The 16294-nt window shown below is 42.4% G+C and overlaps 1 protein-coding gene across 1 annotated transcript in view; it reads right to left on the bottom strand.

Moving 5' to 3' along the window:
• Nucleotides 1-2955: 2955 nt before the first annotated feature.
• The window catches only part of ZBBX (zinc finger B-box domain containing), a 215307-nt gene continuing 201968 nt past the window's right edge, over nt 2956-16294 (bottom strand). The window contains 2 exon segments of the mRNA XM_040429970.1: nt 2956-3065; nt 5498-5728. Coding sequence (XP_040285904.1) covers nt 2956-3065; nt 5498-5728 — 341 coding nt within the window.

The raw sequence follows: 16294 nt of genomic DNA on the forward strand, positions 1-16294 counted from the left end.
TGAATGCCATTGTTTTTTCTGCCGATCGTCTTGTGCAGGGGCTTGTTTTCTGCAGGAAGAGTTGATGTTTTTATTGGTACCATTTCTGGGTACATATGAATTTTTTGATCATTCATTATTACACTTTATGGGGCAAGGTGACCAAAAAATTGGCAATTTTGGCACAGTTTATATGTATTTATTTATTTATTTTCCAGCGTTCACCTGAAGGATTAGGTCATGTGATATTTTTATAGAGCAGATTGCTACGGACGTGTCAATACCTAATATGTATACTTTTTCTTATTTAAGTTTTACACAATAATAGCATTTTTGAAACAAAAAAGATTATGGCGATACCTAATATGTGTTTTTTTTTCTTTTTTTTTTATGAAATCAGGGGAAAAGGGGCGTTTTTCTTTTTTCACTTGAAACTATTTTTTTTTTTATTAAAAACAGTTTTTTTTTTTTAACTTTATTTCTGACTTTAACTTTTGGGGGTCTGATCCCCTCTGCAATGCATTACAATACATCTGTATTGTAATGCATTGCCTGCATTACTTGAGGCTGGATCTCCTGGGCACCCGTAGAAGGCAGGTCCCGATGCCGTGCAAGGTAGCATAAGGCTGCCTTCTCACCCATCAGGTCCCCACCACAGCAGTGCGGGGACCTGATCGGTTCCCTAACCAAACCCCTTCTATGTCGCGGTCAGCACTGGCCGCGGCACAGAAGGGTTTAATTCGCCGGAATGGGTGTTTTCACCGATGCCGGCGCATACAGCAGGGGTCCTGCTAACGCGAACAGCCGGTCCCCTGCAGCTGATCGGGCGGGCGCAGCTCCTGCACCCGCCCAATCAGCGGGCCGTAAGTCATGTCCCGCTGCGCCGCACTATTACGGCGCTGGTCGGGAAGGGGTTAAGGCACCGAATTATGCATAAGTCATGTCCCCAATTAAGTTATATAGTTGATACGGTTGAAAAAAGACATAAGTTCATCAAGTTCAACCAAGGGATAGGTGGGGATGCGAATCCCGGAAGAAAGTGAGACTCAGATTTTTAAAACTGTCCACTTTTTCCTGCTGTGTCTATTATAAATGTTAATTTTCAACTGGGTCCATGTTCCAAGCATATGGATACAATTGGAACCACAGTTGTCTGGTGCACTGGGAGCACTGGGCAAGAGGCCTGGGGCACATGCCCTGATCCCCAGTCCTAGAAATGCCACTGGCACTGGTAAGGCTTAAAGGCACCTTTGGGGGGATTTTTTTTTATGATTGAACTTTGCTCCTTTTGGGCTAAAAATCATTTTATTAATTGGTCTTTATTAAAAATATTGAGCTGTTCTGTCATAAAGGGTTAAAGGGAACCTGTCACCTCCAAAAAACATATAAAATCAACATCATTACCTTACAGTAGCCCCCAGTGTGTTCACCTTTCTCGCTATCAACGGCCTCCTTGCTTCAAGTAAAAATAAGCCCACCCCTTACCCGTCCTCTTCACTTTGATTGACATCCTGCCTAGAGGCTGGGATTGCGCAAGTTTTGCGCATGCCCGGTGCGCTCCATGTTACTGCGCGATCTCGCTGACAGCTTTGTTATCACTGCGCATGCGCCGGCCATTTTAAGTGTGCGTGCACGCCCGGCGTTTCTTGTATGCAGCATCAGCGTGATCACCGGCTTCAGGCGCAGGAGAATGCAAGCCAGTGATCACGCTGACTTTGCGGACAAGAAACGCCGAGGCGCGCACGCACACTTGAAATGGCGCATGCACAGTGAGAAGAAAGCTGCCGGCTGACTGCAGGAGACAGAATCGCACAGTAACATGGAGCGCACCGGGCATGCGCGAGACTTGCGCGATCCCAGCCTCTAGGCAGGATGTCAATCAAAGTGAAGAGGACGGGTAAGGGGCGGGCTTATTTTTACTTGAAGCAAGGCGGCCGTTGCCTCCTTGACTTCAAGCTGATTGAAGATAGCAAGAAGGGAGATTAAAACTGCGTTTTTTTACAGTATGCAGCAACCGATGGAAGAATGAAAAACATAATTGTGAACACACTGGGGGCTACTGTAAGGTAATGATGTCAGTTTTATATGTGTTTTGGAGGTGACAAGTTTCCTTTAAAGGGAACCGGTCACCTGGATTTTGTGTCTAGAGCTGAGGACATGGGTTGCTAGATGGCCACTAGCACATCCGTAATACCCAGTCCCCATAGCTCTGTGTGCTTTTATTGTGTAAAAAAAAAAAGATTTGATACATAGGCAAATTAACCTGAGATGAGTCCTGTCCCTGACTCATCTCAAGGACAGGACTCATCTCAGGTTAATTTGCATATGTATCAAATATGTATCAAATCGTTTTTTTACACAATAAAAGCACACAGAGCTATGGGGACTGGGTATTGTGGATGTGCTAGTGGCCATCTAGCAGCCCATGTCCTCAGCTCTATACCCAAAATCCAGGTGACAGGTTCCCTTTAACTGTTTTTCTAGCTGTGTGAATAGTAGTTTCACTTTGTGCCAGTCATCTAATAACCCATATCTGTAAACTACTAAAAAAGTAATAAACATTTATTTAAGCCACATTCTTAGCAGTTAGATAAGAATTAAGCTTTAATGAGTGTTTATAAGGTCAGAGATCAGACATAAACAGCACGTCAGCTCCCTGCCTGACGAGCAGAGGGAAAATTCAGAACCAGTTACTAGATAAACTCAAAGCAGTACAGGAAAAGCAGCTCAACATTTTTAATAAAGACCAATTGAAAAAATGATTTTAGCTCAAAATGAGTACAATGCAATAATAATAAAAACAAAAAAATGCCACCACAGGTGCACATAGCCTTTAAGGCAGGGACAATTTTGTTTAAACTCCACATATGTTAAGTTGCAATGTTGTGACTGTGGACCAGTAGTGTTGTGTCTGTATATGCTCTTTTTATATACAGGTTTATATTACAAACTACAGGCCCTGGAGAGGTAAGTCTGTTAATATAAGGTCCCAACTAAAGACATCACCTTGATGGGGCAAATGGTCTCACACAGTTTGATCAAAAGGCACGTGAAGAATATTGAATTAACATATTTAGCAAATATTGCTGTAAATGCAAAATAGTCAATTTATTTAAAGTTAGCATATGTCTTGAAGAAGAGTGATGCTGTATATTTTGTGTTTGTTTGCTTTTCAGCCATAGTGGTGGACATATGTATTTCATGTTATTTGGATGTGAATGCCTACTTTTCTTTTTGCAAACTACAAAGGTATATAAAAGTTCCTCACATAAAACACACATACAGTTGTGTTTAAAATAATAGCAGTCAGACATCACTAACCATATCAATCACTGTTTTTGTTAGAAATTATATTTCTTCATGGCAAATAATTTACTAGCAGGTGTGGTAGAGTAATAGAAACCCAACAGACCCAACAGTCATGACATGCATGCTGCTGATTCTCTGTAATTCAATCACTTATTGAAAGGGGCATGTTCAAAATAATAGCAGTGTGGAGTTCAATGAGTGAGGTTATTCATTCTTTGAAAAACAGGTGGCAATTATTGCCCTTATTTAAGGAAGGAAGGCAGAAAATGTTGTACATGCTGGTTACAGTGCATTTCTCTCTGAATTTCTGAGGAAAATGGGTCGTTCCAGACATTGTATAGAAGTACAGCGTACCTGAATTAAAAAGTTGATTGGAGAAGGGAAAACATATAAAGAAGTGCATAAAATGATAGGCTGCTCAGCTAAAATGATTGCAAATGCTTTAAAATGGCAACCAAAACCTGAAAGAGGTGGAAGAAAGCGAAAAACTACCATTTGAATGGAGAGAAGAATAGCCAAAATGGCAAGGACATTCGAATGGATAGAATGGATAGAAGAATAGCAAAATGGCAACAATCAGCTCCAGGAAGATCAAAGAAGGTCTAAAGTTACCAGTGAGTACTGTTACAATTAGAAGACGCCTAAGGGTACTTTCACACTAGCGTTTTTCTTTTCCGGTGCTGAGTTCCGTCCTAGGGGCTCAAATCCGGAAAAGAACTGATCAGTTTTATCCCCATGCATTCTGAATGGAGAGTCCGTCCTTCAGGATGCATCAGGATGTCTTCAGTTCAGTCTTTTTGACTGATCAGGCTTTTCAGAAAACCGTAGCATGCTGTATTTTTACCTCCGGGCCAAAAATCCTGAACACTTTGACTGAACGCCGGATCCGGCCTTTTTCCCATTGACTTGCATTAACGCCGGATCTGGCGCTGTGTGTTCAGTCAAACCGGATCCGGTTTTTGCATGTTAAACCCGAAAAATGTGAAAAAAAAAAGTTAAAGTCCATAAATGGCGGATCCGTTTTTTTCCAATGCATTTTTTCATTAGTGATCAAAATCCTGATCAGGATTCAAATGTAATCCGTTTTCACATGTTTTTCCGGATCCGGCGGGCAGTTCCGGTGTCGGAATTGAACGCCGGATTAAAACAACGCTAGTGTGAAAGTAGCCTAAGTGAAGCCAAGCTATCTGCAAGAAGCCCCCGCAAAGTCCCACTGTTGAAAAAAAGACATGTGCTGAAGAGGTTACAATTTGCCAAAGAGCACATTGACTGGCCTAAAGAGAAATGGCGCATGTGGACTGATGAAAGTAAGATTGTTCTTTTTGGGTCTAGTGGCCGGAGACAGTTTGTCAGATGACCCCCAAACTCTGAATTCAAGCCACAGTACACTATGAAGACAGTGAAGCATGGTGGCGCAAGCATCATGATATGGGGATGTTTCTCATACTAAGGTGTTGGGCCTATTTATCGCATACCAGGGTTCATGGATTAGTTTGAATATATCAGAATACTTGAAGAGGTCATGCTGCCTTATACTGATGAGGAAATGCCCTTGAAATGGGTGTTCCAGCAAGACAACGACCCCAAACACACCAGTAAACGTGCAACATCTTGACGTTATGGAGTGGCCAGCCCAATCCCTGGATCTTAATCCAATAGAACTTGTGGGGTGACATCAAAAATGCAGTTTCTGAGGCAAAACCAAGAAATAGAGAAGAACTGTGGAATGTAGTCCAATCATCCTGGGCTGGAATACCTGTTCACAGGTGCCAGAAGTTGGTTGACTCCATGCAACACAGATGTACAGCAGTTCTCAGAAACAGTGGTTATACAAAATATTAGTTAAGTGATTCAAAGGAAAGCAAAATCTTCAAACATTTTTCAGTTTATATAGTGAATGTTTGAGTTTGTAAAGAAGAATACAAACACTGCTATTTTTTGAACAATCTAATATTCACTCTTCAATTTTTTTTTAGAGGAACAACACAAATTTGATATATTTTTCTTCCTGTTTTGATTTGGAATAGAATGTGTAGTGTTCCCAATGCATTTGTGTGAATGGAAATAAAAGCTATTAGAAGGATTTTGAACTTTATTCACTTTTTTAAACACACTGCTATTATTTTGAACACAACTGTATGAGGATCAATACACCTATATCATATGTATGTGTTCTTGGTGGAAATTCCATAAAAAAAGAGTGAGGTACCTGAGTGCAAATAATGATATTCTTTTTCCAAGATAGCCAATGTTTCCCTTTCATGTTCAGCTTCAAATAGGTAGTCTTCTCTGTCTGTACAATCAACTGACTCAATTTCAGAGATCTCCGAGGCTGCTCTGGACATTGGTCGAGCTGCTGCAGAATTGGGTCTTGAACTGCTGTATGATCCTGAGATTCGATGAATGGACTTTGAAGAATAGGAGCTACTGGAGGGACTTGCTGCAAAACACCATATTCAATAATGACTAAATAATGTTACTCAAGTACAACAACAAAAGCTAGCAACATGGTTATGGCCACTTCCAGGGTTACGATTTGTAGACCTTCATGTATATCAGAACATAGGATGAATATACAGATGTAGCAGGGTTAACACACAAGCTCTTAACTCATCGTGTTGTCTTGAAATAAAAGCCATTGAAAAGCAATTAGAAGGTGTTTTACTTAACGCATTTAGTTTAGATAACATGTCTCATAAAGCATGTGTGTTAACTCTACTGCATGTACACAGTACAGTATATATACACAATATCTCTTGGACATTGCAAGTTGATGTTCAATTTAAAATTATGTCAGAATTACAAAGTCATTCCATATAAAGAATAATAAAGAAGATTTTCATACATCAAGGTTGTCCAAAGTGAACTTTAAATGTAACAAAAGGCTTTCACTTGCCTTGATTAATGTAAAATAATGCGCATATATAGATATCGTAAACCTAATGAAATCTTACTACGAATCCCGCATTAACATATGTACACCAACTTTCTGAGCATATTTACAAGTTTTGCATATAACAATAATAATATGCAAAAAATATGTGTCTCCAACAGAGTGTTGTTCTATTAAAAGGATAGAGCTATGGAAAGATGTCGAAACCATACTTGGCATCCGCATTAATTACATCACAAATAAAAGGATGCTTTAGATTTGCTGCAAGATGCAAACAGTATAGTGAAATTATATGATACTGAATACACTTTGCATTTGATTACAGGTAGCTGAAGAGTCACTGGGGTGAAGGAGTTCACTTATATGAACGCGAACGCGCACAATGCGAATATACATATTGTGACACAGTGAAGGGTATGGTCTGGGAAAACAGGTATTTTCCTGCTGATATGCCAGCCAGGTGGGGTCAAACACCGGACCGAATTTTAAGTGTCGGGTCCGGGTTTTGGCAAGCACCTAGCTGTCCTTAAAAGACAGCTGGGCTCAGCAGCAAGGTGTGTGTGCTGGGATCTGAGGCTTGTGCCGTTGCTGGAGGGCCTGAGACCCGTGTTTAGGGGAAACGGGCCCCTAAAAGCCTGCTATGGACTGCTGGAGATAGAACTGCCAACAAGGTGATTTCTGCTATGTGACTTTCCATTGTGTGTGAACTAACACCAAGACTGCAAAGTGACGTTTTGTTTTTGCTTTATGTGTGAATAAACACGGAAGTTTGATTTAAAAACTGGTAATTTGCCTCTGTACTGCATCCGCATACCTTGTCTATCCGGGCCAATCCCCGCAGTATTGTACTGTACTGTATATACATTACAATAATTTTGTTTTAAGGCTGGCAGCAATTTACAGGATTAGAGCTTGCTAAGTTTACTGATCTATGAGTTTTAGGTTATATGCTATCTCATCTTATTAATGTCAAGCTGTTTGCCCCTGTTCATTCGTATTTTAGTCCTATCAGGGTCTTTACATATATGAATATTGCTTGTGATAGTGTGAGTGTCATGTTGAAAGATGTGCAAATTTATCAACTAGCGGGTGAATTTGAATTTCCACGTCACACAACCACAAAATAACCTGCCCCTGCATCTGTTTCAGTGCAGAGGATTTCATGAACCTGAATGGATACAACCAATGCTCAGTGATCTGACTTCTGTACAGCTTAGTGTATGCAGCACCTTCATACAATACACAGTAATATAGGAAAGTAGTAGGAATGCATTCATCTAGAAAAACAGCATTTTTTTAAAAATGCTCTGCACTCACATGAACCACACTATAAGGCCAAAAGTACATGCACACCCCTCCTAAATCTTAAGTTTAGGTGTTTCAACCAATCCAATCTGTAGCAGGGATTGCCCATATACTGTTGTTCCTAGGTGTCACCATACTTTTGCCCATATACTGTTGTTCCTAGGTGTCACCATACTTTTGCCCATATACTGTTGTTCCTAGGTGTCACCATACTTTTGCCCATATACTGTTGTTCCTAGGTGTCACCATACTTTTGCCCATATACTGTTGTTCCTCTCACACAACTTTCTAATCCTACAGCACCTGATTTGATATCACTGTGATGATAGAGGTATCCGGATATCAAAACTATTGTTAGGAGTAGGCAACCCCTCTCTTTACATTCCAGTATTGGGTCATAATCTCGTCCATGTCCCCTGTCCAAAGCGAGGTCAGGAGATAACTTGAAGATAGTGTGAGGGTCAAGCAAAAACTTAACACAGAACAGAACCATTAGAGGGGTCAGGGTCCTTTTCAGCTGTGGTCACACATGAAACCCTATATACAGAGAAGGGGAGCAGTAACAATTTTAAAAACATAACTTTTAATATGTCTATTCCCCCAAGGTAGGGGAGTAAAAGACCCCTTACAAACAAAAACACAAAAAAGACAGACAAGACCCCTGGAGGGTTATGCCGCGTATATGACGCTGTATACCCACACAGGTGTCGTCCACCCTAGGCCTATGGTATATTTGCACCAGGGCCTAAAAGGGAAGGACCATGTGATCCTAATATCTGAAACCCTAAGGGTAATGTCAGGATCAGACATAAGATGTAAAGGTCTTATGTAATCCCTGGTATCTGAAACCCCTAAGGGTAATGTCAGGATCAGACATAAAATAAATGAAAAAGGTTTACCAGTTTCTTAGAAGGCCTCACTGAATACTCCATGTGTGGGTTAATACAGGAGGTGGTCACGATCGGGCAGGAAGGTACGTCAACAGATGTTCATGTAGGGAGGGGATAAGGACGTCCGAAGTGTCCAAACAGCCAGGTATTAGAGTAGCCTCAGAAAGAAACTCACCCTAGTACCTCCCTACTTGACCTACCTGGCCCTAGTGACCTATCACGGGGTCCGTGCCCCGCAAGGGTGGCCCCGTCCAGAACCTTGGCCCTGATGCGGAATCCCTAAGAAACCCTATCACAAAGTGACTAAGGGCAGGGTCCTGTGTATCAAGGCAGGTGGAGATATAATTAGTCTAAGTAACATATATCTCAAAATCAATGATGTGAAAAAGTTAAATAGCAATAAGCAACAAGAAGAGTGCGTATAATGGTGATATGTGAGCGTGTCCCAACGCGTTTCATAGTGTAACATATCTGAAATCCACAATCTTAACCTAAAACCCATAAATCATCAGGGGACACGGGGTAAGGTGTTATGGCTCCTGTCGGTCTACTATTACAACTGTATAAGGTATTCCAGTGTATTATAGTATAAGGGAGTGATCACTCAAACAGATGACTCCATATCAAATTAGACCATAGACAGAGTGAGGCATATAGGAGGATGTACCTATAGAGAAACATAGACAAAAGCAGTGTAAGAGAGATGTCTAAGTGCCTGTGCTGTCCACATAGTGATGGGTGCAAGCCGGTACTTACCATAACTACTGGAGTGGTTATGTTCGGTATCCAGAAGTGACGGCATGGAGGTTCACCATGTCGTCCATCACACGGTGCACGCCTGACAGGTAGGCCAGGGCGCGCTGCTATTTAAATGAGAGGAAGGGAGAGTCGCCGGTCAGTGCGCATGCGTCGGTACGACGTCGACCACGTGACCGGATCAAGTCACATGATCGGGCCAGAAGGGGGTGCGCGTCCCAACACAGCGCATGCGCCCCGAAGCCCGGCGATATCGGGTAAGGCTATAGGGGAGTGATGCTAATGTGACGCAGTCGCGTCACCACGCCTACCGGGCCGTCCGATGGGCGCAACTCAGGGGGGAGGAGTGGAAGGCCTCAGATCACCCCAGTGTGTAGAGCCGCTTGCAGTATAAACTGCAGAAAGAGGCGGTGGAGCCAGACAAGGAAAGTAAACCAAGTGGCTACTACACCGATCTTCCCCAGGTGGGGAGAGAATAACCCCTCAATATTTGGACCTATTGGGACATTTTGGCCGGCTGAAATACTAGCTAGCCTGATAGGGGAAAGGTTAAGGAGGAAAAGGCAAACAGTCGGTAGTAAGGACATTATATTATGAATTCCGGCTTTATAAATACCAAGGGAGAGACATTACATGTCTCTTACATAGGAGGGCAACGCTTGTACAAACGGGCTGAGGAGACGGTCGATGTAAATGCCCGCATTCTGCGAAAGGCTGCCCACCCCTGACACAATGGGGCGCCCCCTCATCGGTGTTGTGTCCTTGTGGACTTTGGGGAGACAGTAAAACGTTGCTGTCACCGGGTGGAGGGGATATAGAAATTCAAACTCATCTCCATTGATGAGCTGGGCAGTTTTGGCACTAGCGAGTATCGTACACAGTTCACCCTGAAAACCCAGTGTGGGGTTATTCCGCAAGATTTCATAACCCGTTTTGTCGTTCAAAATGGCCAGACACATTGATTTGTATGCTAGGGTGTCCATGAGGACGATGTTTCCACCCTTGTCTGAGGGTTTTATGACTATATTTTTGTCACCTTCAAGAGAATTGATGATGTCTCTTTCTTCTCTGCTACAGTTAAACCGAGTGGCAGTAGATTCAAGAGAGCAAAGTTCAGTAACGGTTTGTTTAATGAAAACATCTATACATGAGACTTCACCTGCTGGGGGCATTCTTGTACTTCTCTTCTTAAGGTTTGTAAAGGGGCCCTTCCCCTCTAAATTGGCGGGTACCGTATCCAAATTGTATAGAAGATGGACATCCTCAAGGATCTCCACCGGGATGCCAAGAACGCAACTTTCTTTATGGTCTTTGACTCTGAAGTGCTTGTGCCATTTCAGCTTCCTGGCAAACAGGTGGAGATCCTTGACCCAGCGGAAAACGTCATACCTTTGGGTCGGGACAAAGGAAACCCCTATCTTGCGATATACATCAAAGAATACGTGGCCTAATCCATATTTGGGCCACGTGCTTCCTCCTGAGAACTCAGGCCATGTATATGTGTTTACTGTATCAAAATTAAATCAATCCCAGCTCACTAACAGGGAGCAATTAGATAACTCAAGCTATCCAGCTATTACCTCCTCCATGTTTGGTACGCATGTGTGTGGAACATTAGGGCGGAGTGGACGGAGGTAATATGAAGTTGCTAGGATGCATGCCGAAAAGATATCTTAATACAAAGATTTTTAGTCAAACCTGATGAGCAGCAGAGGTCGCAAAAACTGGAAAAGGACATTACCATACTCACTGGCCTCCTCTTACATCACAGGCTATGGGGGTTTGTGGGGGAACCTACAGAGCTTTTTTACCAATATGTATGGAGGATAGCAATCTGTCATATCTTTGGGGATCACTGGCTTGATGGACTGACTGATATTTCTACTTCCCCAGACAACTGGACTTATCAGTCGCCTAATGTATTAAGTTAGGTTTTTATCTAGTCCATGACCCTAGAAGAAGCGTTACCTAGATCGATTAATCTGTGAATGCTAGCAGTTGTAGAGTTTGCTTGATATGACGAGTGGTGGCAGCTAAGACTGATTCGTTTCGGATAACCGAGTGCTGAGAGAGGGTGGCCCAGCATGACCCTGCAGGCTCCTATCCTGAATCTAAGGCGGTAATCCTGATAGTCACAAGCAAACAGGTTTGGATTATCCTACCATAGGATCTTCTGGTTCGGGAGTTTCTAATACTAAAAAAGTGTCCCTCCAACAGTGCCAATAAGGTCCAGTAGATCCCTTGCTGTTGAGGTTGATCATCTGTATTGGATTATTTCAAAATAACCTATTTCACCTCCGTGATGACACACCTTTATACATTATGATATAAAAAACAGGGATGCAGAACTGGTAAGCAAACTTCCAATTCCATATCCTCTATTTTTCCACACTCCGACTCAGTTTTTTTTTATAAGTTTGGGCTTATATATTTATATGATTAAAGTTTCCTGGATTCCTATGAAAGTAAATATGCAACAAGCTGTAGATTTCATTTATTTCCTGCTGTTAATCATATATAATAGCTAACCTTTTGAATCGATATTTGGAGTTGGTTTAAAATGTAATTGGAAGTGGACATGCAAACCCGAATAACTCTACAGTGCTACATCATTATCACTCGGTAAAATGATACGGCACCCACTGCCTTTCCTGCAAAACAGCATTCCACTGGCTATATGTTAAATCCAATGGAGCTAGATATTATATACTTTTCAGCAAGTAGAAAGCATGGGGAATATTTGTAAGAATAGAATATTAGGAGAAAAGGAATCATACCAGCCGAGATGTCTAGCATTGAAACTGAGAGCAGCCTAAACACTCTGAGGACATCACATTACAATTACATTAACATGTGTAGGTAGTGATGGATGATGAGCAAGATAGCAGTAATGAAGAAGCACAGTAAGTGCAGACTGAAATTGGCAAAGCTAAAGCCTCTCGATAAGGTGAAAGGAACAGACACTTGCAAAAATAACCATGTTCAAGTCTAGACAGAAAGCAGAAATGTAATTTCTTGTCTGCATATTTACATGTCAAAACACTTTTGCATGGTACAGTACCTCTTGCCTACTGCCGCATGACTTTATACATCACGTTGGAAGGCTCTTAACTGTAACCCGACGTATAAAGGCATGGGGTTACACTGCGATCTGCCGGCGCCCCAGGGCACGACAGATCACTGCGATTGCTCTCTCATTAGACAGTTGCGATCACAGTATAGAGTGCCGAGACCAACAGAAGCGGTCTTACTGCGTGGCATCTCTGCTACAACAATCCATTGCAGTGTAAAATATAAAAGCCATCAGGGGAGCACTCTTTTTGAGGTGAAAGCACCCCCTGCTGGCTGTAAAATTAACTGTGAGCCTGTAGGCTCTGAATTAACCCTTTTCTGCCCTGACTGTGGCAGGAAGGGGTTAATTCACTTTTTTCCCCATTAAGAAACAAAAAAATAATAAGTGTAATAAATAAAAGAAAAAAAAAGAAAAAAGTTATACCTATAGTTACTAGTTTTAGCAATAGTAAAGCTGAATACGTACACTCACAGACACACACATTTTCCCCCTTTTTCGTTCATAAAAAAATAAATAAGACATTTATTAGCTTTAGCAAAAGTATAGCGGACTTTGTGGGTATAAAAGATACAAAAATACACACATCTGTTTTCCTTTTTATATCTGTCATCTAATAGCACAAAACAAAGATGTCCCATGAAAAATAGTATCAAATACATGTAGGTTGGCTTAGAAATGAATAAGTTATTTGCAGGGAGATGGATAGGCCCAATGCTAAAACTGAACAATTGGCCTGGTAAGGAAGGGGGATAAACACTCCAGTAATAAAATGTTTAAATTCCATCAACCTGTACAGAGCCTTTTCCATCAAAATAAAAACATCTTATAGGGGGTTTCCGGGATTACTGTGGTTTTCAATGGATATGCTCATGTATTCGGATGGAACAGCCTCTTTGTGCATGTTTTTTCTGTCTCACTCAGCATCTGCTCACTTCTCCCCCCTCCCCCTTCCACAGACTTGCATTGACATGTGTAATATGATCTTTTTGTAAGCTGCTCCCTTCCTGGGCAGATTCAAAGCGTATTTCAAAGAGAAAAGCTCTTAGCAAGGAGGAATGGGGGGGGGGGGAGAGATATAACATGAGAACTAGACACCTTTATTCATAAACGTCTAGAAGGAATGACACAACAGATAGTCATAAAAATAGATGCCCTAGAATTGTCATTTCATGTGGAATACAAACATTTACTAAGACACGTTAAGAATGGTGGCAGGTCCTCTTTAAAGGGGTTTTCCAGTTACACCAAAAAAATAACCCCAGCAATCAACTTGACTGCATTATATAAGTCAGACGATAATGTTCTCAGTGCATTTTGACTCCTTCAGTATAATTGTGATCTGTGACCTGCACCCTGTTTACATCCCAGAGCAATCCCAGAGTGTCTGTAGCATCAGCTCTCTTCTTCTCCTTCCCCTCCCAGCTGGAACATCCGCTCAGGGTCAGCAGCTTCATTAGTATTCACTTCAATGCAGTGAATACTAATGAAGCTGTGTTGGATATGGGTTGGGGGAAGGGCCCTCTTCCAGCACATAGACTTTTACTAAATAAATCACTTTCATCAGGATTTGAACTCCAGGCCTTCTCTATGTCAGGCAGAAGAGTTACCAATACTCTATAGACCTGCTCTGATGAAAGGGCTGAATTTTCTATGATTAAAAAGCTATTTTCTTTACAGGCACAACACTAAATTGTATATTACTGAAATGAAAGGAAAAAAAATTGCATTATCAATCACAATAAATAATATTGTCACGGTCTCTCCTGTGACAGGGGTCAGAAGATCTAAGAGACTGGCTGCATGTGATGTGATCCGACAGCCTCTTTAGTTTCACTTGTTTCTGTGTTGTTGCTGGTTATGACCACACCTCTTGTGTCAGTTGTAGCCTTAGTGGTCATTCCAACTCCTCTATTTAGTCTGATACTATGATACATGATACTATGCGGTTGATAGCTCCTTTCTTTGTTGTAGAAATGCTGGTGTTTGGTTCTCCTCTGAGTTCCTGCTTGTCCGTGTACTTCGGAGTTAAGTGTCTTTTACCTATTTCATGTTTGTTGTTTTCTCCTATCTTATGGTATTAGGCGTGAGGGAGTCTCCTTTTTCTTCAGCTGGGAAGTAACAGGTCAACTTTTGTCCTGACACTATTTCCAGGGCCCTTTAGGATCATATAGGGCTCTAGGTTCCTGCGTATGAACATTCCTACCATCAAGGTCTGTTCACACTCATAGTAGTCAAGGCTCGGTTTAGGGATTCACTAGGTGGTGACCTTTCCCCTTTCCCTAGTTTCCAGGCCTAGTACCTTTTTCCTTCCCTCTTGTGTTCGGTGTGGAGTTTACTTCCCATGCCGCGCCGTGACAAATATGTTCTCTATACTGTACGGGATATGATGATTACAGGATACCAAATACTGTTTTGAGATACTTCATACTAAGGACGTCACAAAAGCTTTAAGGGTCTTTTTTCATTATTTCTTTCAATAACAGTAACTTAGCAGAATTTTTTTTAACTTTTACCATAAAAAAATCTGGAAAGTAAAAACTATATTTTTCTTCTATAACTTTTACTATAAGATATACAAGTTTCCGTGAGATCTGAACTCCAGACAATTTTTACAGTAAACAGCTGCCTTACCCAGAAAAGCTCTGCTGGGAAGATAAGATTATTTATGCCTTATGGTTTTACATTTCTTTTTTTTTAATCAAATATCACAAAACAGCATTTGGTGTCCCTGTAATCATAATAACCTGTACAATATAGTGAACATATTATTTATGGTGATTGGTAGACAGTGTGAATAAAAATGGGCGAGGGGACATATGATGTGCCTCTATGGAGCCCTGAAATTTCTGATGGCTTCCCTGGATCCAAGGCTGCTTGAAACCCTGCTGGAAAACCCCACCCTAAGACACAGCATCATTGCTGACATCACATCTACAGGACAGGGTCCAGGTGTCATAGTGGGGGGTGGGGGAAACCCCCACGTACAATGGGGACTGTTACTAGGGCAGACTACAGTGAAGGGAGCAGACCACAACCTACAGCCGCCCTAATCCTGACCCTGATCTCCTGACCGCATGAGTGAACCCTGAAGGTGGGAAGGCTCATGCACTGGAACCTGGATCCTGCTGACCCTGACGGTCCCTGGCATAGGGGTCAGGAATAGGAGACAACCGGTTCCTCAGGGACTCAGACGAACCGGAGTCTCCAGCTGCCTAGTAACAGGAGGAAGGGAAAAGACTATATGCAGCAACTGGATCGGCAGGTAAATACACCAGAAAACTCACTTACCTGCCGCTGCCACCATGACTGGAATCCGTGCATACGAACAGGAGCCTGCACACCGAAAAGAGCACAACACAAACAACGCATACAGGAAACCAGCATACCAGTTACTGCCTGGAACCCATGCAGCAAGGTGCACGGCAGTCCCAGGCAGCGCAGCATACAGGCTTATAGTTCACCCCTCCGGGAAACCAGCCCTCTCACGGAGGTACAACATACAACAGGGGAATATCTAGCAGACATGCAGGAAACAACATAAACAGACCAGACAGTCACAACACACTAGACACAAATACACCCTGGACAAAACCCACACCAATCAACAAAGAGTAGGATAGGAAGGAGAAACTGGGAAGACCTTGATGACCACAAGGGTGGCCCTCACTAGACAGAGGGTAAAGCAAGGAGCAGTGAACCACCAGCACACACCAAGCCTGGAGGAAACCTGAGTTACAGGCATCCAGCAGAAGCTAAATAGCCCAAATCGACCACACCCACACCAAGAACACACATTAACCCCAAGTTAACCAAACACAAGGAAAAAGCAACTGAAGGGGAATTGCACACACAAGCAAAAGGCAACAGGTTGCCGCATGCAACAGCATGTGTGGCAAGCAAGTCACGGCGCACAAAGCAAAACCTGTGACACTGCCACAACATGCCAAAACAGCAACACATTGCTACCGGCAACAGCAAGCGTGGTAACAGTGTCACGGCGTACACCATAGGCCGTGACACCAGGGGAATGAGCATAACAACCTCCTGAGAGGCAAGGTCACTGATAATGTTGTGTCTACAGGGCAGAGC

This window comes from Bufo bufo, chromosome 4 (assembly GCF_905171765.1).
Source record: "Bufo bufo chromosome 4, aBufBuf1.1, whole genome shotgun sequence".
NCBI lineage: Eukaryota > Metazoa > Chordata > Amphibia > Anura > Bufonidae > Bufo > Bufo bufo.